Source organism: Danio rerio, chromosome 18 (assembly GCF_052040795.2).
Source record: "Danio rerio strain M-AB ecotype USA chromosome 18, GRCz13ab, whole genome shotgun sequence".
Classification (NCBI taxonomy): domain Eukaryota; kingdom Metazoa; phylum Chordata; class Actinopteri; order Cypriniformes; family Danionidae; genus Danio; species Danio rerio.
Window position 1 is genome coordinate 12,184,199 of NC_141038.1, and position 23,302 is coordinate 12,207,500.

Below are 23,302 nucleotides of genomic sequence, written 5' to 3' on the forward strand. Positions count from 1 at the left end.
AACAGACAGCATCGCTAGTGACTGTTAAAGTAATCTGCAAATTCATTATTATTATTAATTTGGGTAAAAAATGTAGAAAGCCTTTACATTTTGCACAAGATAATATTATTATGAAATTGGTTTGATGTCGTCAGCTAGCTCTCTGCAACTCTCACATGGTCGCCCATCGAAACTAAGGAGGGCTGCACCCGGTCAATACCTAAATAGGAGACCACATGGGAAAGTTAGGGGAAATTATTCCCAAAATCAGAGGGGAATGATAGTTGGATATCACTCATGTAGAGATGCATAAACCTAACCGTAAGGCTAAACTTAACATAAACGGTAAACAAATCTCTTAATGCTGATTGGCTGATTGAAATGTTGTAGATGTTGATCCAGTAACATGTCCTACTTAGGAAATCGGGTTAGGGATGTTAGTACATAGCCAGTGAAGACCATAGACTGGCGTTATGGTAATGTGTTACAAATCAATGTAGGTTATAACAAGAAGTAAGACTGGAAATACTGGCTTATTTCAGATATGTTCTTTCATTTTGGAGATAATAACTGATAATAACAATACGCGTATTGTGCACTTTGATATTTGAAACCACTGTTCACAAACCGCTGTATTACACACACACACACACACACACACACACACACACACACACACACACACACACACACACACACGCACACATGCACACAAAGAATAATAGGGGCACTTTAAAAACAAATAGTGTGTATTAAACATTTTATACAGATAAAAAGTTGTTTGGTTGTAAGATGACCTCACAAATGCATGATTGTTTAATTACTTACATTTAAACTTTTGTCTGATTGTGCAAGTAATGGTAACATATTTTAAATTGTAGTAATTCATGCTGTCTTTATTTGGCAGTTGCATTTACTGAAATAGCAATATTTTATGTTAAATTACAAATAAAAATTAACCATGTTGAATTTGTTAGCATGTCATTAAGATCTTTTTTTATCTAAAATTAAATTCTGAAAATGCACTTGATGTTCTCCCTGCCTTCGCGTGGGTTTCCTCCGGGTGCTCCGGTTTCCCCCACAGTCCAAAGACATGCGGTACAGGTGAATTGGGTAGGCTAAATTGTCCGTAGTGTATGAGTGTGTGTGTGGATGTTTCCCAGAGATGGGTTGCGGCTGGAAGGGCATCCGCTGCATAAAAACTTGCTGGATAAGTTGTCGGTTCATTCCGCTGTGGCGACCCTGGATTAATAAAGGGACTAAGCCGACAAGAAAATGATGAATGAAAATGCACTTGTTTTCAGTTAAATTCTCTGATACAGGCTGCGTCTGAAATCGCATGCATCCATACTATATAGTAGGGCTGGGTGATTTGGCCTAAAATTAAAATCTCGATTAATTGAAAATTCGAACTATTACGATTAATTAACGATTTTTTTATATATATATATTTTTTGCCCTCATAGTTCACTGACTAGTTTTGTAAAGTAAATTTGCTCACATATTACATGTGTGAGATTTCTTAATGAAGGGTGCTTTGCTTAATTTTAAAATAATTGAAGTTATAGTTATTTATTGAACATTAACGTTGAACAATTGAAATTTAAACACACATTGCCTAAAATAAAGTCTTTTTTTTTTTTTTTGTAAAATAAGTAACTTTCGCATTTGCATCAGCCATGCCTGCAAAGGCAGTGTCGGACAATAATTGTGCGCTTGATGCAGAGGTATAAACAGTGCAGGGTCATGTGACCGTAACCACTGTAGGGGAATTAATTGAAAAAATTGAAAAATTAAAAAAAATGATTATTGGTTCTTAATGACGTTTTTGATCACTTTTCGATTTATTGCCCAGTCCTACTACATAGTACGCTAAAATCAGTATGCGAGCTGAGTAGTATGTCTGAATTCGTAATATTAAAAAAAAAAAAACGTATGCGAGAAGTACCCAGATGACTTACTATTTCCGGCGTGATTCTGAAGTGCGCATTTGATGCACGCTACACTATCCCATGATACCACGTGAGAGAATCCATAAATGGGAGTAAAGTGACGTAACTGATGCTGGTAGGTCACGTTGTCATGACAAAATGGCGGATGCAGTACATCTGATTTCCATTAATACTACTCGCATTCATACTCTATAACACAAACTAACGGTCAAGTAGTAAATTTAAATTCAAATGCAGTACCTACTGAGTAGTAGGCAATTTTGGAATTGAAATAGAAATAAATGAGGAAATAGAAATAGAAATGATGAGGAAGATGTCTGTTAGGTTGTAATAACTCTCCCGAAACCCTTCCTGAATCCAATGTTTCAGAATTAAATGCCTACTTTACTACACCCAATCAGCTCGCAGTAGAAAAAACGAGCCACACCCACTGCTTTTCTATTTTATTAGTCTGCTTCTCTAAGAACCACGTCACAATATGATTTTTTTTATGTTTATTTTTTAATCGGTCGCAGCTTCTGATTCAAGTGGTCTTTAAGTTATGAATCCATTTGTAGCTCTGATACAATTCTCTTTTAGCATCATCCGTCAAAAATGGTAGCGGAGGTCATCATTTAGCATTTTTTTATATATTGAAAATGACAACTGCAGCTCAGCAGGAACAATTGTATAACTACATTAATCTCCAAAATGAATCTGTTTTTCTGTTTTCCCCCACCCCTGTTTGTGGATAATTGGTTGTTTAAGTTTTTTTTTTTTTTTTTTTTGTATTGCACAAGGTCTTAAGCCATACTATAAAAGCAATATGAGTAACGTGGTGTTTTGCTATACCAAAAGCATCCAGTGATATACAGCTGCAAAGCACTTTTGATGAGGCTGACAGTGATTGCTCTTCAAACTGAGCAGTAAACAGCTCAAGCCCCTCCAGGCTGTCATTTACCGTGGTGCTTGTTTTCTCCCTGCACTGTTATTTTGCTGCACGCGGCAGGGTAATTCACAGTGGCAAAGCGCTTTTCAGCTTGTATGCAATGAGCAGCGTGTTTGTGGGAAAGCAAAAGTGTTTTACGAGCAAGTAGTTTGCATGGTGTCTGGAGGGTCTTTTCCTGAGAGATCACTAATGGGACTGACGCCAAGATAAAGGGGATTGTGGTCTGTTGTTATGGGGTGTAGTAATCACACGAGTCCATTGGGTTTCAGGGAAAGTATCTATCGACTGCTGCCTCAGACGACACCAGAGAATGTGAGTAAGAACTTCAGCCAATACAGCGTGGACCCAACAACACGATACCCCAACATCAGCCTTCATCAAGTGAGACCCAACCAGGTGTGTATATGCACAGCTGGAAACACAGATGCTTGTTTTTGACTACTGGTTAACCAATAGATCACTCGATATTTGGCTTTTGTGTGGTAACTGAGAAGATCTGAGCTTATTTGATTGTTTTATTACCTTTTTCTAAGTATAGTCAATAAACCGTAATAGTGTGAGAAATTTTGAATGTCTGAGGTCAGTTCTAATGGTTGTAATAATAATATTAATAGAGAGTTGTTATATATTGATCCCATATTGGTTCTTATCCAGTACTATACTTTTTTTATTTTATAAACATTTTTGTAATTGGTGTTAAGTGATATTAAATAGACATGTCAATATTATATTTAATTGTAATTCTGTCATAAACACACTCGAGTTTTAGTATAGTAATGAATATGTATTGACCTTATTCTAAAATGCGGAAGTGCGCCTGTTTTCGACTGTCTTAGAACTTCCGTTTCAGTCGTCTATGGGAGAAATGACAAGGAATAATAAACGGCAAAAAACGGTCAAACTACTTGCTCTACAAACAAATGTTTGCATGACTATACAAACCAAGTAGAATAATATAACAAGGAAATATCAGTTTGCAACATCAAACAGCGAAACGAGCAGTTTTTAATGTCTAAAAATGAATGGAAGTAAATGAGACCGGAAGTCTCGTGCCAAAAAGATTCAAATGGCAGCGCCCGCTCGTCTGCGGAGAATAAGGTCAATATGGCAATGTTGATGTATTTGGTCTTGGTGGTATAGATCTGCTACGCTGCTGCTGCTATGATTATTATGACAGAACAAGTACTGAGATCTGCTACTGCCAGTATGTACACAGACATGCCATCTGAGAATATAACACGCTGCTGCAAACATATATGTAACCCCCGTAGTATACCTAAACACAGGTGGAGCTGGGGTTGAGGAGGGTCTCAGAAAACGCACGCAGCTTAACAGTGTAAAACGTATTGGAGCATTTAAACTGATAAGGAACAAGCTCATTGGCAACCAATCTTCTGCGCCATGACGCAGGAGCAGATAAGGTGACCTATCAGCCTGCACGCGCATAGTTTCATTGCAGAAATGTTACTTAAAAGGTTAATAATTTTCTATATATATATTTGTAATTAACGTTGAATAATTATTTTATAATTGAATAATACTATAAAATCCCAATAAAAATATACAATTTTCTTTGGTTTTCTTGTCTAAATGTTGCCTAAATATGCTTGAAAATGGTTGATTTGTTTTAATCATAATTTTGCTGTCGGTCATTTATAACCGATTTTTTTTTATTGCAAAAATCTATGATTTTTTTTAAGCAAGAATACTTTAGAATCAACTCAAGAATACTCATGAATTTTTTTGGCCAAAAAAAAAAAAAAAGTTAATTAAGATACATTAAAAAGATACGTTAATGCTTTTTATTTTTTATTTTTTTGCAAAAAAATATGCATTTAAAATTCTGTCACGCTTTTGTATGTATTAACATTATCTTCCTGACCTGTTACTCTAAAAATTACAAATTTTGTTAGTTTTTTTAATAAAATAACTTTTACCCAGCCATTATAACCGATTCACACGGGGCTTCTGCGTCAACACTTGGCGGGGGGCGTGTCTGAAAACGATCTGATTAGCTGATGCTTCCATTGGTGCTTGAAAAGTTGAGATATTCCCAACTTCTGCAGCGGGCGCTGCTTCTGAAGCAGTAGATCCACAATTCAGTTCAGCAATGCTTGATGTCACTCATTCAAAGTGAATGGGAAGCAGTGATGCTGACGCCCCGTGTGAATGATTTATTCACCTTTAAGGCATCCTAGATGTACTTGTATGACTTTCTTCTGAATAACAAATCCATCTGGAGTTTTACTAAATATTATTAATATTATTATTAATTACTTTTGCCACATTGGCACATTTTTCTTATGTATCAACATTATATTGATGACCTCCAACTCTGCGCTCAAGAAATTGACTTTTAATTGAAAGTTAGTAGTTAGCAGTAACTAGTTATGTTTTCTGAACTCCTCCTAAAGAATAAACTTGAGCTCTGATACCATATAACAATATAATTATCCACAGGTACGGCATCTGTTGGACACCGGAGAAACCAGGGATTTGCGTGTGGACTTGGAGAATGTGGTCAACTCTTCAACTCCTAAACTCACAAGAAATGGTGGGTAGCTTTAGTATTGCACATTGCCTTTCCATACAATTATTCCCCTCTTGTATATCAAGTGGTCTAACATGTAAATGTGCATAACTTGATTTATTCTCATCCTAGAAATTCTGCTTGAGAAGCAATTGCAAGGTAATTTTTGCAGGCGACTCCGAATGCATGACGTTCAGAAAGCTTTGCGCAGTTTACTTTATGAAACGAATAACTCGGATATGCAATGGAAAGATTTAAGCGCTTTAGACTTAAATGCAACGATGCACTAACAATAATTTGTGGATTTCTCTCAAACTGAGAATTGTCGATGTCTTGAATGTTTCATAACCTCTCTCAAAAAGGGAATGAAATGCATTTTTGAAAACTCTTCAGACTGCTCTGGTCGTGTCACTAACTCTCTTCTGATTGGATGTTGGCGCATTCCATTTCTCGGCATGCATATTTTTGCTGAAGTTCAGAGGCATTGACTGTCTCTGCGTTCCTCCATCAGAGTCCATCGTGCGCTCCAGTAAGCTGCTGAACTGGTGTCAGAGGCAGACGGAAGGCTACCGAGGTGTCAGCGTGTCTGATCTCACCACGTCCTGGAAGAGTGGTTTGGCCCTGTGCGCGCTCATCCACAGATACAGACCAGACCTCATGTAAGTGCTCTATGCCACATGCTGATCCCAACAAAAGCCCTGTGTTATTATGCTGCTATATTTAGAGACAAACTCAGAGCTGCCTCAGAGAATCAGATGTTCAGTTCATGCAAAGAATAACAAAAGTTGAATTTGAGAGGACATTTTAAATCATATGACTCACTTATTTGGAGAAGACTGTAGATCAAGGCCGAGAAATGTTGGACATTTTAGGGAGTTTTGAGGTTTTGGTGTGTGGTTAGGAGATTTAGGTTATCATCATGAAATGTATACTCTGCCAGTACTGTAGTCGTGTCTGTATTAAAAGGGATGTAGAGATAAATATGCCAATATGTTATTTTTGTTGGTAGTTTTTATTTTATTTTATTAAATTAACTTTTAGCTAGTCATGATGAAATTATAGACCATTTCAATGTGGTGATGTCATTGGCTCATGAACATTTCCTCCTTGTTGTCAAATTGTTTCATAACTGTAACAAGAGGCAATTTAATCATGAGTTAATGTTAAAACCGCTGTCATAATGTTTCTTATCAAAATGTGGAGCTTTTTAGATTCTTGGAAGCTATGGAAATTACAAATGCAAAACAGGAAATACATTTGAACCACTGTTACTGTTTTTTTTTTATCTCCCAACATAGTCTATTTAATCAAAAGTGAAAGTTTATCATGTTAAGAGGTTAGTTCACTCAAAAATGAAAAATACCCCAGGATTTAGGACCAGGATTAAGGCATCCTAGGTGTATATGACTTTCTTTTCTCTGACAAATCCATCTGGAGTTACATTAAATGTTATTTGATTTTCTGTGCTTTAGAATGGTAGTCAGCATGTTCATTTTTTCCCTGTTCAAAATGTTTATTGGGGATGGGCGGTATGACCAAAATTTTATATTTAAATATTTTAGTAACATCCTTTTTTAACCTTGTTAAGCATTATAGTGATGCACAATATTGATTTTTTTGCTGCAAAAACTCCTTTTTCCTGAGCTGATGCTGGAATGTTTTATATTTGTATATTTTTGAGAAGCGTTCATTTACAGGTTAATTTACAGGGTCAGGTTTTTTTTTTTTTTTTACCCCACAAGTGTTGACTTTTAGCAATAAATTAAAATCAAGACTTTAATCTAACTTTTCTTTCTTTATTTTTTTATGAGTGTAACTCAGCAGACCCTGTATAGATTTCTCATGTAGTAGGCACTAGGACCCAGCGGAAGGCTGATTCGGAGCAGTATTGTAAAGAAAAGGCATTAATAGGCCAGGAAATATACTAAGCTCTGTATGATTGGTTTCAAAGTAAATCCTTTTTTCAAATATTCTGACAAATATATAAATCAAGACTAAGCATTTTTAAACTTAACTTCATGTTATTTATTTATTTCAATTTCATTTTCCTAGTCTAAGGTTTACCAGCCTAATCTCACAAGGAAACATAACTACTTTAATTTTTAAAAGGAGGCATGGCACTACACCTCGCCCCTAAACCCAACCATCATTGGGAGATGAGCAAATCATACGAAATTGAACGAATGAGGTTGTATAAATTGATATGAATTAGCCATCAAATCAAAAATTTACGAATTGCTGTGAGATTGTGTTGGGTTTACAGTGCCTACATATAAATCAATCATGTTACCGGGCAGGCATAAGGACCTGAGGGAGGCTGTAGTGCTTTACAAGTGACTGTTTGACTCACTGAGGGATATTGTACACAGAGTTATTCTGTACTCCTATTCGCAGTTTCACGTCAGTAAACCAAAACATTCATTCATTTCTTCATTCAGCGGAATGAACCGCCAACTTATCCAGCAAGTTCTTACGCAGCGGATGCCCTTCCAGTCATAACCCATATCTGGGAAACATCCACACACACACTCATACACTACGGACAATTTAGCCAACCCAATTCACCTGCAGCATGTCTTTGGACTGTGGGGGAAACCGGAGAACCCGGAGGAAACCCACGCGAAGGCAGGCAGAACATGCAAACTCCACACAGAAATGCCGACTGAGCCGAGATTTGAACCAGCGACCTTCTTGCTGTGAGGAGACAGCACTACCTACTGCGCCACTGCCTCGCCAGTAAACCAAAACAGTTCATTTTAATCACAGATTAAAGTTCTTGCTCTGTCTCACTTACACTGCATGTGAGTTAGCCATGAGCATGGCCACTTATTTATGTGTTGCAATATAGACAGAATAAAAAAAAAAAAAAATGATGTGAACTTGTGAATTAAAAGTACACCAGCGAAGTAAAACTCCACTGTCAAATTACTTTCATAGCAGTACTCTGTAAATATTTGACTTATCCAGATGGTTTTTCTGAAACAAAAAATACTAGTTAGCCAAATATTTTTGTTGCTTAAGCTGCAAAATATGAGTCAGCAAAACTTAACAGAGTTCAGCTTTAAGCCAGAGTGTCATTGCTGATAATATTACGTCTATGTTTCTTTATCTGTGGTGGTTAATTTGTCTTCACCTCATTACTTTTGATGAGCTATTTATAGCTTTGTTTACCACACTGTATTTGTTTACATGGCATACTCATCTGGTGAGTGGGGGGCACTGTAATAAAAGTACAGCTGGGTGAGTTGCTCTTTTGCAGAAGGGCTGAAACTGATGCTGTGGTTATTCTTACTCTGGCTTCTGTTACGTAGAGCAGCTGAAAGCCTCATTTGCCTTTGAGACGTACATTAGCATTATCATAACTCTCCACTAAAGCAGATGCTGAGTGACCTTTAAAAGCTTTAGCTTATGAGCTGTTTGTTATGCTTCGCTAAACTAGTCTGGATTTGTGTTTTTAAAAGCAGCATTAGTGGAATCCTCTTGAGGAGTAAACAATATGCTGACAATTACAATTCTTTGCTGTATATTAGTTCAGTTTTTAAGAAAAGTTTATTTCTGATTATGCAAATAAACTAGCCTGTGAATTTTGATGATTAATCAGCATTAGTAGTGCTAGCAATGTTACTTTCCCACAGTTGTGTGTGTGTGTTTAAATAACTCTTACTCAAGTTTATTTTAATATATTTTTATGGAAAATTATTAGTACACATTTTTTAATATCATTTGGAAGTAAAACATGAAACAACTGGATTAAAAAAAAAAAAAAATAAATAAATATATATATATATATATATATATATATATATATATATATATATATATATATATATATATATATATATATATATATATATATATATATATATATATATATATATATTTTATTCATTTAGAATTTTGAGTTGTTTCTCAGGTTACATTGCCTTACTAGGGTATTGACCTTTATGTACTGTTGAGGATGTTTTCATCCACTCTGGGGTGGCTTTATTCTTAGTCTTAATTTGGCCTGAACTTTTTTTGTGTTTCAGCTTGCAGAATGATTTTTGGTGACAAATCTTATTTTGACACACATTTTGGAAAAGTGTTTAGAAATTAAAGAAAAAAACTCAACTATACACTCTGAGCAAATTTACTATCCTTAGTAAATTTATTATTATTATAAATTATTATTGTAAATTTTTGCATAAATCTGTTAACCAACCTTAGTTCTGATCAAAACTACTAAATTGTTTTAGAAAATTTCAGGATTTTAACTTTAATTGCCAAATTCATAAATGATGTCACCGATTTGGTGGAAAAAACACACAAAACTATGTATTTTTCAATATATAAAAGGTAATAGTGTAATGGATTTTTTTCCCCGTTTATCATATCTAAAAGATTAGTAACAGCATTGCCTATGATGCATTGTTAGTTTTTGTGCTGCTTAAGATTTTTATTTTGTCTCCCTAATTTGCTATTGGTGGCTGTTTTTGCCCCATTGACTTCCATTAAAAATTTAATGTTATAAATTTAGTAATGTTTTTTTTATTACAAAACCATGACAACATATAATCATGCATTTTTGATTGTTGGTGGTTTTCCCTGTTGGGAAGAGGTATAATTTGTAATTTGTACAGCTAATCATCAATTGGCACCATTAACCCTAAAGATAGGCCTATGCAAAAAAAAGCCTTTTCTGAATTTTAAATAGAGTATAATAGCAAATTAAAGTGTGTGTATGTGTGTGAGACTTTTCCTTGATGTGTCTGAGAAAATCAAAATAAAAAAAATATGCATCTCAGCTCTCACAATTACATGGAGTAAACAAAAACAAAGGTGCTGTATTTATGCACCAGCTGCCTGAGATGTGTATGTTGCACAAAAACTAACAATGCATCATAGGCAATGTTGTTACTAATCTTTCACATGTCCAAGACTATTAAATTAAAAAATAAAAATAAAAACATCCGCAGTTACTTTTTATATTGATAATGTCATTTAGTGTGTGTGTTTTTTTTTTCACCAAAGCAGTGACATCATTTATGAATTTGGCAATTATAGAGTTAAAATCAGTTTAATTCAGTGGATATTTTCATTCCAAACATAACAAAAGGGTAGTAAATATGAACATTTCACAACGGTAAAAAATGATAAAATCATTTATATTTTTGCAGCTATTTATTGTTTTATTTGCAGCTAAAATGTTGTGAATTTTAAAACCTTTCAATTATATTTAATTGCTCATTTAAAAGGTGTAAACAGCAGATTTACTCTAAACAAGTCATTTTAATTTCAGCATGACTGTTAAAAGTAGCAATAAATGTCCTTTTTTTGAAATATGGAATGGATCCCTGTGATGGTAAAACTAAATTTATAGCATTATCTCTCATCATTCTAGTCTTTAGTGTCACGTGATTTTTCGAAAAACATTCAATTGTTTATTTATTTATTTATTTATTTATTATTATTATTATTTTTTTTTTATTCGTTCATTCATTTATTTATGTATGTTTGGCTTTAGAAAACATATATTACATATAAAATAATTATTTATTTCAAATTATTTTAATTATGAATGGTTTTTGGCACTTTTTTATATTTACATTCTTTTATATCACATTTTACCTGTTTTTATGTTTTGTTTTTACGCATTTTTATTATTTGTTTTTATTTTTATTTTACTTGTTTCTTTTATTCTTGTTTATGTAAAGCACTTTGAATTGCCATTGTGTATGAAATGTGCTATATAAATAAACTTGCCTTGCCTTGCCTTAAAGTTGTTTTGGTCAATTTAATGTGTTAGATTTTAATATGTATATTTTATGACAAATAATCTTTAAACCAGTTTGTACCACTTCACAAAAATAATTTGGAGGATTTAAGTCAGCAAATTTCCATCACTGAACATTTATTATTAGATACAAAAAATAATAAAAATAAGCAAAACAGATTTGGGAATGTAGCAAAATTCCTCTTCAAAGTTTGTGGTGACTAGCAGTTGCATTCCAGATGCTGAAGCTCATGTGATTCACCGTCCTTCTTTATACAGTTGGAGTAATAATACTGTAGCTACTAGCAACGGACAAAACATCAACTGAAAGATTTCCCGAAATTAATTTGCTTTCAGTGAAATCTTGAAAATAATATTCAACTTTATGTATACGACGCAAAATCTTACAGTTCTGCTTTCTAGATTATGCTTTGCCTTGAAATAATTGTGTTATTATGATCAGCATTTTAAAATGACATGATTGCACTTGTACACAGTTTTCTAACATGCTGCTATGATATACAGTATATAGAGATGTTACATGTTGTTATGTATATTACCTATAGTGACTTTGAATCACTGGACGAGAAAGACGTGGAGAAGAACAACCAGCTGGCTTTCGACGTGGCTGAAAGAGAGTTTGGGATTTCTCCCATCATGACCGGGAAGGAGATGTCTGTTGTGGTGGAGCCAGATAAGCTCTCCATGGTGATGTACCTCAGTCAGTTCTACGAGATGTTCAAGGACACGGTGCCACCTGGTGGTGAGTTGCAGCTCTACAATCGCTAGAAAACTGGGTTTTAGAGGGTTGGTAGAATAAACTGGGCAATTATTTTGTCAAAGATATTTTTAACACACTTTTAAGTATAATAGTTTTACTACCTAATGCAATGCAATAATGACAGCATATAGTACTAGTATTCAGCTTCAAGTGCAATTTAAATGCTTAACAAGGTTATTAGGGTAAATAGGCAAGCTATTTGAACAGTGGTTTGTTCTGTAGCCAAATAAGGAAAAAATCTTAATGAGCTAATATTCAGTTATATATATATATATATATATATATATATATATATATATATATATATATATATATATATATATATATATATATATATAAATGTGTGTATTTTTAGGTGGTGTTATTCCATCCAAAATAAAAGAAGTCTAATTTTCTCCAGAGCAAAAAAACAAAAAAAACAATTACTGTTAAAATGTTCTTTTGGTAACGGTTAAGTTGCACTTGTTAACATAATAAAGATGAATAAATAATACCATAATAAATGTATTACTAATTGTTTGTTCGCGTTAGTAAAAACATTAACTAATGGATTATTTTTTTAAAGTGTTACCATCCTTTCTTTGTTAAATAGCACTTGGTAACTCTTTCAAAAAGACAAAAAAGAAAGGATAATTTTGTCTTCAACTATACATATCGAGCCTATTTTTTGTGTGTTGTTTTAGAAAACCAGAATCTGAGCCCTGAGGAGAAGGCCGCACTGATCGCCAGCACTAAATCACCCATCTCATTCCTTAGTAAGCTAGGTCAAAGCATCGCAATCTCCCGCAAAAGAAACCCCAAGGTACTCAATTATCTTTTCGAAGCTGCAAAAACTGAGTCAAGCCTTTCAGTCTCAGCATTCAACATTTCTTCTTAAATGTCATGCAGGATAAAAAAGAAAAGGAGCTGGATGGACTAGGGAAAAGACGAAAGACGAGCCAGGCTGGACAATCGGAGGACGTAAGGCCATATCATGCTGGATCACTGGTCCAACATAATGATTCTATGTTTGTAGTTGTCTAAATGGTTTCTCTGCTGTTCTCTTATCTCAGGAGGAGCTGCAGAGGGCTAATCGAGACGACAGGCCATCTATAGCCACAGCTCTGGCAGAACGTAAGATCGACTCCGCTGCAGCAGCCAACAATAACAACAAAGTGAAGTCGATGGCCACGCAGCTGCTGGCCAAGTTTGAGGAGAACGCGCCGACACAGTCCACTGGGCTCAAACGACAGGTGGGCTGACCTTTGTGTTTGCGCAGTTGCTGCTTAAAATGACTTTGGATACTTTCAGCTAGAATTCTTAAAGCGACAAGTGCAATATAATATAACAACTTGCCTTACCAGGCCAAACTGATTGTTTGAATATTTGTGAGCATAATATCTACAAAATATTTGTTCCTCCTAACAATAATAATTTGTGTTGGTCAAAGAGTAATCACAATTAGTCACATTCAAAATAAATGTTTGTGTTTACTGGTGCTGGGTAAAGATCAATTACATCCAAAATAAAAATTTGTTTTGACATGATATGCAGTATGTGTGTGTATTATATACACACACACATAATAAATACACATATTAAATACTTAGTACACACGCTTAAATTGTCAAAACAAAGATTAATTGCGGTTATGTTTTGCCCAGCACTAGTGTGTGTGTACTACATGTGTGTGTACTGAGCATATTTATTATGTATATTTAAATACACACATTATGCATATATTTAAGGATGTTTATATTTAGATATAAAATATATATTTTTAGTTTGTAATACAAATTATTTATAATATAAATATCTATGTAAATATTTTAGTTTTGTATCATTTTGTATGTGTTTTATATATTATATATTATTTTATATATTATATAACTGAACCACATATATTATGTAAACATTTTTTATTTTGGTTGCGATTAATCGCAATTGATCTTTTTCCAGCACTAATTATTTTATTATTGGCTGCATTATTTTAATTTAGCTTTAATTTATATTAAATGATAATGTTTTATGCCTTTTTAAATTTTAGCTTTGTTTTAATTTTATTTTATGTTTACTATTTAAGTAATAAGCTCCTCAGCAAGTTTTAATTTATTTAACTATTTAAAGTACTTATATATATATATATATATATATTTTTTTTTTTAGGTCTGTCTCACCAACACAAATAATTTTATTTTATGTTTACTATTTAAGTAATTAGCTCCTCAGCAAGTTTTAATTTATTTAACTATTTAAAGTACTTTATATATATATATATATATATATATATTTTTTTAGGTCTGTCTCACCAACACAAATAATTTTATTTTATGTTTACTATTTAAGTAATTAGCTCCTCAGCAAGTTTTAATTTATTTAACTATTTAAAGTACTTTATATATATATATATATATATATATATATATATATATATATATATATATATATATATATATATATATATATATATATATATATATATATATATATATATATATATATATATTTTTTTTTTTAGGTCTGTCTCACCAACACAAATAATTTAGAATACTTTGTCAGTGAAGAGGAACAACGCTAGGATACAGTGCTCAACATAATTGAGTACACCCCATTTTGAAAATGAATATTTTTAATTATTTCAGTGAATATAGAATTTATAAAAACAGACTTATTAATCAGAAATATTTATTAAAATAATATTTTAGTCACCAAAAATATTTAGAAATTGAAAGATAAAACAATTCAATTCAAGCAAAATATTGTAAAAAAAATAAGTAAATAATTAATTACAACCTACAAAATTTTAACAAAATTTGTTCAATTATTTAGCTTCTTGATTTTTCCTGTTTTTTAAAATTTGTATTTAATATTTTTCTATAACATAAAATTGGTTGTATTCGTTTTTGGACTGTTATCGTAAGTTATTTTGTTCGATAAGCTCCAGATTTGGCTTCAGTACTGACTAATGTATGCACAAATATAATATTGTATAGCTTCCTATTAAAAATATGAATTTAAAAGATAGATTTGTGAGGGGTGTACTCATATGCTGAGCACCGTATTTTCTTTCTTTAACCTTAAATCTGATTAATTTTAATACATCACTTTAATATGAACATGCTTTTTTCATTTACTGGTATGTTATTTCTTCTGATGTGCTGCAGTGTGTCATTTCAAGTATTCTTGGCCAGTACTAGAAAATCACATTGTGGATCAGCACAGCTTTCCAGCGATATTTGGGTGATTTATTTTTGTGGGAACCTTAAAACCCATGTGGTTATAAGGATTGTTTTTAACCAAAGAGGAAGAGTCCTATCCTGAACTGCTGGAGGTGCAAAGCATGCTGAGATCGTTTAAAATGACTAAAATACTAGGATTCAAGCTCTGATCCATCCTGATGGAGTAGCTAGTAGGAATGACTGGCATGAGCGGATTTGAGAGCTTTTTATAGGAAGTTAAACCCTTTGTGTCTTCTGTATCAGTACGGGATTGATGTGTTTGACACCATTATCTGCAGGATTCAAAGTTTTCTGTGATGTACGCTAATGTTCAAAAGTTTGAAACCAGTAAGATCACTTTTATTTAGAAAGTATGCCATCCTGAAAGCAAAAAGCATTCCCACAAAGCATTTCTGACGGTTTGTTTTTCAAAGGAAATCCTGAACACTCTGGAATATCAGCTTTGCATCACACAAATTCATTATATTTTAGAATCTAATACAATTGTAAAATTGTTAGTATGTTACAGTGTTTTTGATTAAACGAATGCAGTATTCTTTAAAAATATAGAACAATTTGACCACAAAATTCAGTACCAGTGTGTTTTTCTCAGTCTGTGGTCTGATTCATTTGTATGTCTGCTCATTCATCTGTTTCCTTCTACTTCCTTTATGAAATTAGCTAGTTTGAAACACAAGAATTGGGTACATGTTTTCAGTAGTTGTTTTTTTATGTGTTATTAATGCATGAAATATTTCAGGGGTACGTCTCAATCAGCTCCCTAGCTCCTGAGGTCATCATCAGCAGGTCATGTGCATGTATTCGGGAACTAGTAAGGCCAGTTATGAGCTAGCAATGAGCTTTGGGACACATCGGGATGCACACTGAGTGTGACATCAGAACGGCCTCATCGTATATCAACAAAACTTAAATTTATAAATAAGAGCAGAACTAATCATCGTCATATATTAAGTTTACTATGTTTTTAGAAGTATATTATAACTAAATAATTAGGGATGTAACGGTATCAGAATTTCATGGTACGATAATACCTCGGTATGAATGGCACGGTACGGTATTTATTGAATAAATTACAGGAAAACAAAACTAATGCAAAGACTCGAAAAAAGTGCACAAAAAGTGAACATATCAATGACATACAAATTAGCCATCTAGTGTATCTGTAAGTTTTGAAACAGGAACTTCAATTTTTCAATTTTAATAACAAAAAACTATTAAACCATATAAAAGAAATAAAGTTTCAATTCAGTATTGTTGAAAACTCATCACATTCAACATTAAATCACCCACTCACTTAGATAGAGATGGGTTTTTTAAGGGAAATTATCGTATAACTATAATCTGGTAAAAGCTGGGATCTCTGGGCATTTACAATGTCCCCTGCAACAGAAAAAAACCCATCTCATTTGGGACTGAGGTTTCTGGGGCAGAGAGATATGATTTAGCCAAGGTTGACAGCAGTTGGTAACGCTGTGCATTGTCTTTCCACCACTTGAGAGGACAAGCCATGAGTGAGATAGAGGTCTCTTTGCGGTACAAGTCAATGTCTGCATCAATCTAACAAGTGTGCTGTGTTCTGCTGTCCCCATGACTGTTTTTAGCCGTATTCCCCGACTTATTTCACCACAGTCTGGCAGTGCCTGCATACTGTTTTTTTCTTTGTCTGTCACCTTTTCTCCTTTTTCGTATCTTTTTAAAAAGAAACCAAAATGCTTCCACACATCCGATTTAAAACCCGCTTTAGGTTCGATCATTTCCAGCTCTTTTTCTTCCCCACTACAAGCAACACACTCCATTTCCGCATTACTGGATCTGTAGTGACAACAGACCGCAAAGGATGATGGCCACGCCTGGGCTGATGGGAATTGTAGTTCCCGCTACCTCCCGTTCGCTTCATTCGCCTAAGCAAACTTTTCTCAGAAATATAGTTTTATTGAGTCATGCGGCTACGGTAATATTGATAAAATTACTATTGATGTATGACGGTATTTACAATATTGTTACATCCCTATAAATAATATAATTGTTTCATATACCAGCAACATTTCAACCATTAAACCATTATAAATGGTTGCTAGAATTCTCCATAACCTGTCTAGATATGTTCGAAAAATGTCTCTTTATTTGTCATTACATGTGATAATTTGGGTCACGTTATTCATATTTCATGCTTGTGAACTTCTGTTAAGGGCGCTTGGGGCGTATCAATGCACTCATTTTCATGCTGCATTGTGGAACTTTTCAGTTCACTGGAAGAATTTTGTGATTGAGATGGCACTTAAAATGGCTAACACCCTAATCAGTGCACTGACTACTTAACAAGGGTGCTGATTGAACAATTAAACAATTATAAATGTTTGCTAGATTTTTTTCCTAACATATATAGTAGGGGTGTAACGGGTCATAACCAAAGGTTCGGAACACACGTGACCCACGGATTAATACATTTTTTTTTTTACTAGATTAATCTTAAATTTGTTATGATCGAAGAGAGAGAGATCGTCTCTCACGTCTTTCAGATCAAATGTATGAAAGCATTCAGGCTTTTCTGTCAAATATAATGATGACGGAAGAAGTTGTAGTAGGTTATTTAGCATGTGGTGGCTGTCTTAGGTTATTAAAGGCGTTTTCTGTCTCTACTTAGCCTGCATTAATGCATTCAGTGTAAGCTGCACGAATAATCATTAAAAAAACGGGATCTCAACACCCACGCAACAAATTATAAATGATTGTGATTTACATACGTTTATTAATCCTTCGTATCGCTGCAATCAAATCTGAGTATGAAAAAACCTAAAATCAAGTGAGTTTCAGTCTTTATTCTTTTGAGTTAGTTATGAAGTTACAAACAGTTATCAGTTTAACAGTTTGTAATTTAAATAAAACCACCGATGTTTATGGTAAAGATCAAAATCCTTGCATATGGTCAAAAATAAAAGTAGGCAGCAATTACATTATTTAACCAAAAGGTGGCGACAACTAGCATTCAAAAATATGCCACTGAATAATCCTTAAAAAATGACACATCTAGCAGTGAAACAAAGTTTTATGATTAAATACCCAAATTATTTATTGAAAAAAAAGACTACAGATAAATATGAATTGCACAAATTATAATTTTAAACTTAGAAAACTAGCATTATCAGCAACAGTAGTAACAGTGAATTTTTTACAGTACTGAATGTTTTATTATTTATTTTTATTTAGCTGATAATTAATTTATTTTATTTTTCATATTATTTTAATTTGTTTATACATGGGCTATATCCAATCTGTGCTACATGGGAGTAAAACAATCATAATTGAGTCACTGAATCATGCAGTGTAAATGCAGCCTTTGCCAATTCTTGAATCTTTGCACACTAAAAATCTAAAACCCTCATAATCAATTTTATTTTAAGATTAAAGGGCTTTATCCGGCAAAAACAATCTCCAGATGTATATTTCAGTACACTGGAAGAATTTTTAGCGATTGCGACAACACTTCAAATTTCTGACACCCTGATCAGTGCACTTACTGCTGACTACTGAACAAGGGTGCTTATTGAGACGCACCCCCCCCCCCCCAAACCCTTACAAAGTCATTTAACCTCAGTTCTTCTGTGCATGCCTATCCTGATTTTTCATCTGTTCTTTTTTGTTTCTCTTCCATAATTTGGATGTTATTTGGCACTTCATCATTTTTCATTGGTTACCCATCATGTATGCGCCACTGATCACAGGGAGACTCTATGCCCGATCTGGGCCTCATACTGACCCCTTCTCCAGCCGCTGCTCCTCTGAACGAGTCAGTTCGTCTGGCTCCAGTGCCTGCATGGAGGAAGGTAAAGAGTGTAGTGCAGTCCAATCCAATGTTCCTACCAACCATTATCCCTCTCACTAACTACTGACCTGTATTTGTCTATGTCTTTGTGACTAACTTTGATAGTTATTTAAATTAGGCTAGTGTTGTCAGTCAGTTTTTTTTTTATATGCAATTCTATTTCAAAGCAATTTTTTGTCTGTTAAGTTGAAGTACTGTAGATCGTATACTGTACATGAATAAAATTGAGGTTAGAAGGATGGCATTGATTTGTGATTGAAACTAGCCGTGTATGACTTGAGTTGTCACTCTCAATTGAGTTGTTTGGATTCGTTTATTTCGAACAGAATATCATACACTGCAACCAATTCTTCAAACAAAAATAAATTTAATCGTAATCAACTATAAACATTTATGTATCCATTTATACTTAAAATAACAAATGATTTTAGCCAGTTTGAAATGCAGCGGGGTTGAAGCACAAGCTTATTGGTTGTTTTTAAGTTAGTTTCACCAATGTTTTATTATGAAATCATTTAACTGCAATCTTTCAGTTGTTAGAGTGATTACAAGATTCTGAACAAAATATAGTTGCATCAAAATAAATATACATGCATAGGGGTGAAGCAATGATAGGACTGTTCCGGGAAAATACTAATGGTGCTTTTACACGTTTGTTTCGGAACCTGGTGCGTTTTACTCGTTAGCTCGGTTCGTTTGGCATATGTGCATCCAGCAATCGCGTGCACGCCAAAACAATCAATTGAAACGATCTCTGGAGTCGATCTATTGTAGTAAGAAAGCGACTCAACATTACGAACCAACGAACCAGGCTATATCACAGTGTGTATTATGGATATGTAATAGCCATATATACAGCTCTATGAAGAGAGAATTGTGAGTAGGGTGGGATGTCATTCCTACCGGTAAATGTGCCTTTCATGTTAATTATGAAAGTGAAAGCATGCTGAACTATTAACAATAGCGGTTTATACATTAGGAAAATTGACCGAAATTACCATCTGATGTTTTTTCCATATTTTCGTCATATAATGTTTTGTATTAGGCCTATTGTTTTATTCATTCCTGCACTGACACCTCAAAAGAAAGATCAACATTGATCTGTTTCATGATCTCAGTTCATCTGTTATTTCTCTCTATGATATAAACTCTACGTTTTTTTTAAATATTAAAATTAATAATGAAAACAAAGGTATTACATGCATTATTCTTATTTTAAAACAACTAATTTAATGTTACAAAAATAACATGCAATAAATTGATTAATCGATTAACTGATTCACTAGATTGATTTGCACTACCATTGACAACAAACATGAGCTAATGTATGAGAATTCTTACCTTTGATTTTATATTTGGGGATAATGTCTGTGGGTGTCACCATTTAAAATTAATAATTTATACTTGTTAATAATATATACTTATTAAATAATTTATACTTGTATGTTTTATTGCTCGTCTTCATAAAATAAAATAATGACGTATGATAGCTGAGCTGAATCCACGGGATTTAAAAAATAAAAAACAAATCCTAAAACTTTGACCAATATGAGGAGAGTTTACGCGCACATGACTTGTTTTAACTATTTTGGCTCGTTTAGAAACCTTGCTGTGTAAAAAACGAACCGCACCAAGAACAAAAATAAACATTGTTACAATTTTAATCCTTGTTTCAGAACAGAACAATTGATCTAGAGTTGTGAAAGCACCCTTAAACACAGTATATTCCAGTAATGTGAACTGAACTGTGGCATTGGTGTATTGTTAATCAATACAAAGACATTTACATTTTTTTTGAAAATGCTACGTTGATATTTGTAGAGGTAAATGTAGTGCTTAATATTTGTATAGAAACAGCAAACAGCATCTTTTTTCGAAATTATTTAAATAGAAAGTTTAAGAAAACAGTAATTTGACATTTGTTTTTGCTGGATTCTAAATGTCTTTACCATAATGTTTGAATTCAATGCATTCTTGCTAAATAAAATTTGTAATTTCTTAAAATAGTTGAAATTTTGCTCCCTTTTAATGAGTTGGATACTCGAGAGCATAGGTCTCAAACTCGATTCCTGGAGGGCCGCAGCTCTGCTTCAACCCTATTCTAACACAGCTGATCAAATTAATCAAGGTGTTCCAGGGTAGTTTGAACACCTTGATTAGTTGGATCAGCTGTGTCTGATTAGGGCTGGAGCAAAACTGTGCAGAGCTGCGGCCCTCCAGAAATCAAGTTTAAGTCCCATGTTCTCAAGCAGGGGTTCTCAAACTCGGTCCGGTGTCCTGCAGATTATAGCTCCAATTTGCCTCAACACACCTGCAAGGATGTTTCTAGAAAGTCTAGTAAGAGCTTGATTGGCTAGCCCAGGTGTGTCTGGCTTGGGTTAGACCTAAAATCTGCAGGACACTGAACCTCCAGGACCGAGATTGAGAACCACTTCTCTAGAGTCTACTACATGCTTTAATATTATCAGTTGATATGCTTTCTCCAATTTAAATGAGAAAACTGTAAAACGAACAAAAAATGTGGGCAGGAATCAGACGAAAGCATGATATGTACCTTACATTGATGTTTTCAGAGGCGCACACAGTTACAGGAGCAGATGAGTTTCCGCTATAAAGAAAAACTCAAGTGTCAAACTCTCCCCATCACACAGGAGCAGGTATACAGCTGTAGAAAACCTCGCTTTTAGGGTTTTAGTATAGTCCAGATGTAGTATCCGAAGACCTTAGTGCCATCAGGTGGTGATTTATTCCCCCAGTGTGTTTGTTAGTTTCCTGTTTAACCAGGCGTGTTAATGCATTGGAGACCTAGAGGCATGTCTTTCCACACAGCGCTTTGGTGTTCTTTGTTTGCTTTTCCAGTTTGATTGAGACGAATGAGCCGAACGCTGTTTATTGTTGTGGAGCTTTGATATTTCTCATTATTAGATTGTAAAGGTTTAGTTGTGGCGTCGTTTGAAATTCCTGGCATTTGTGTGTTAAGTGTTACTAAAGTCTCTTGGCTAAAGTTTTGCATTTAATAGGTGATTGTTTGTTCTCTAACATAACATCGCTGTCTCTCATCACTAAGGTTGTGTTTGTGTGTAGTTTAGTGTCCTCTGTTAATATTGGCACCCTTGGTAAATGAGCAAAAAAAAGGCTGTGAAAAAATGTTTTAAGTGTTTAACCTTTTATTTCTTTTCGCTTAAATTATTAAAAACAAAACAAAACAAACACTGTTTTACCGAAAAGCAGCTATTCTTTTAAAAATATGTATTTGTGCACAATTCACTGAATCCCTATGAATACAAATGAGCAAAACTGAAGTCTGAATATTAACTGAAAACTGAATATCATAGATTTAATTTTTTTTTGTTCAAGTGATGGAATATCAAGGATTTTTATTTATCACTTTAAAGTTTATTATCCATTTATTACATTTTTAATGATTTTTTTTCTACTTTTGTTGTTATGTTTAGGCTATTCTTAGTGTGAATGCAAAAGTGTATGGGTGTTTCCCAGTGTTCATTTGCGGCTGGAAGGCCATCTGCTGTGTAAAACATATGCTGGATAAGTTAGCGGTTCGGTCTGCTGTGTCGACCCCTGATTAATAAAGCCAAAAAGCAAATGAAGGAATGTCAGGGTAATATATATTTTAGGAGCTCTAGATGCAAAATTACAATTTCAAAGACTAAAAAGAAACTAAAAACTAAATGTAAAATTGTGAAAACAACAAGCAATCTGTTAAGTGAGCACTTTGCAACGAAGCAAGCTAAGTAAAAACCTTAGATTAAAAACAAAAATCTGAGGTAAATTATTAATTGTTATTGTTTTATTCGCTATTAATGTCCTACAAAATGATATTCAAGCTGAAACCATATTCATTTCTTCCAAAGCACAGCAACAACCTGCTTCCCAGTTAATTATAGGTTTTAGAAATCCAGCTTTTAAGACATTGAAAGACAGGGAAAAATTTGATATTTGGCTCGTAGTGGGAACCCTGCTCTAACCATATCTAAAAACAAATAGTTCTTCTTTTTTTTTTTTTTTTTTTTTTTTTTTTTTTACAAATGTATAATTAAGCATACATTTTCTTTTTCACAGCCTTTTGTATTGCCCATTAAAGAAAGCTGCCAACATTAGTGCATTGGATCATGATTGGGGATTGGATGGTGGCATCAGGTTAATAATCTGAGCAGCTTGTGTTTTATTTGTGTAATATTTCGTGAACGGGTTTTTCCTCTCTTGTCTCTCTGAAGGCCAGCAGTGGGACTGAGGTCTTGAGGAGCTGCCCTAAGAAAACCATTCTTCTTTCTTCTTCCTCACCCTCATCTTCCTCATTCTCTTCATCGTTTCCTCCACA

General features: G+C 33.8%; 1 protein-coding gene and 1 long non-coding RNA gene across 51 annotated transcripts in view; one reads left to right on the forward strand and one right to left on the reverse strand.

The window, feature by feature from the left end:
- Nucleotides 1-23,302, forward strand: part of mical3a (microtubule associated monooxygenase, calponin and LIM domain containing 3a) — a 153,664-nt gene that overhangs the window by 63,596 nt on the left and 66,766 nt on the right. For 20 of the 50 annotated variants that reach the window (XM_087291780.1, XM_087291779.1, XM_087291792.1 and 17 more), the window contains exons 10-20: nt 3,129-3,255; nt 5,320-5,413; nt 5,522-5,548; nt 5,901-6,048; nt 11,708-11,904; nt 12,606-12,724; nt 12,811-12,882; nt 12,975-13,154; nt 18,863-18,964; nt 21,537-21,620; nt 23,199-23,302. The exon at nt 23,199-23,302 is cut by the window's right edge and continues 7 nt beyond it. In XM_087291780.1, the coding sequence (XP_087147906.1) occupies nt 3,129-3,255; nt 5,320-5,413; nt 5,522-5,548; nt 5,901-6,048; nt 11,708-11,904; nt 12,606-12,724; nt 12,811-12,882; nt 12,975-13,154; nt 18,863-18,964; nt 21,537-21,620; nt 23,199-23,302 (1,254 nt within the window). The remainder of the gene's footprint in view (nt 1-3,128; nt 3,256-5,319; nt 5,414-5,521; nt 5,549-5,900; nt 6,049-11,707; nt 11,905-12,605; nt 12,725-12,810; nt 12,883-12,974; nt 13,155-18,862; nt 18,965-21,536; nt 21,621-23,198) is intronic. The other 30 variants (XM_087291810.1, XM_087291821.1, XM_087291824.1 and 27 more) reach the window with 7 other exon arrangements.
- Nucleotides 14,418-19,928, reverse strand: LOC147832753 (uncharacterized). Its single transcript, XR_015514753.1, has 3 exons — nt 19,252-19,928; nt 17,881-19,119; nt 14,418-16,500 (listed from the first exon to the last, which is right to left on the reverse strand). It is a non-coding gene; the product is annotated as an uncharacterized LOC147832753 (long non-coding RNA).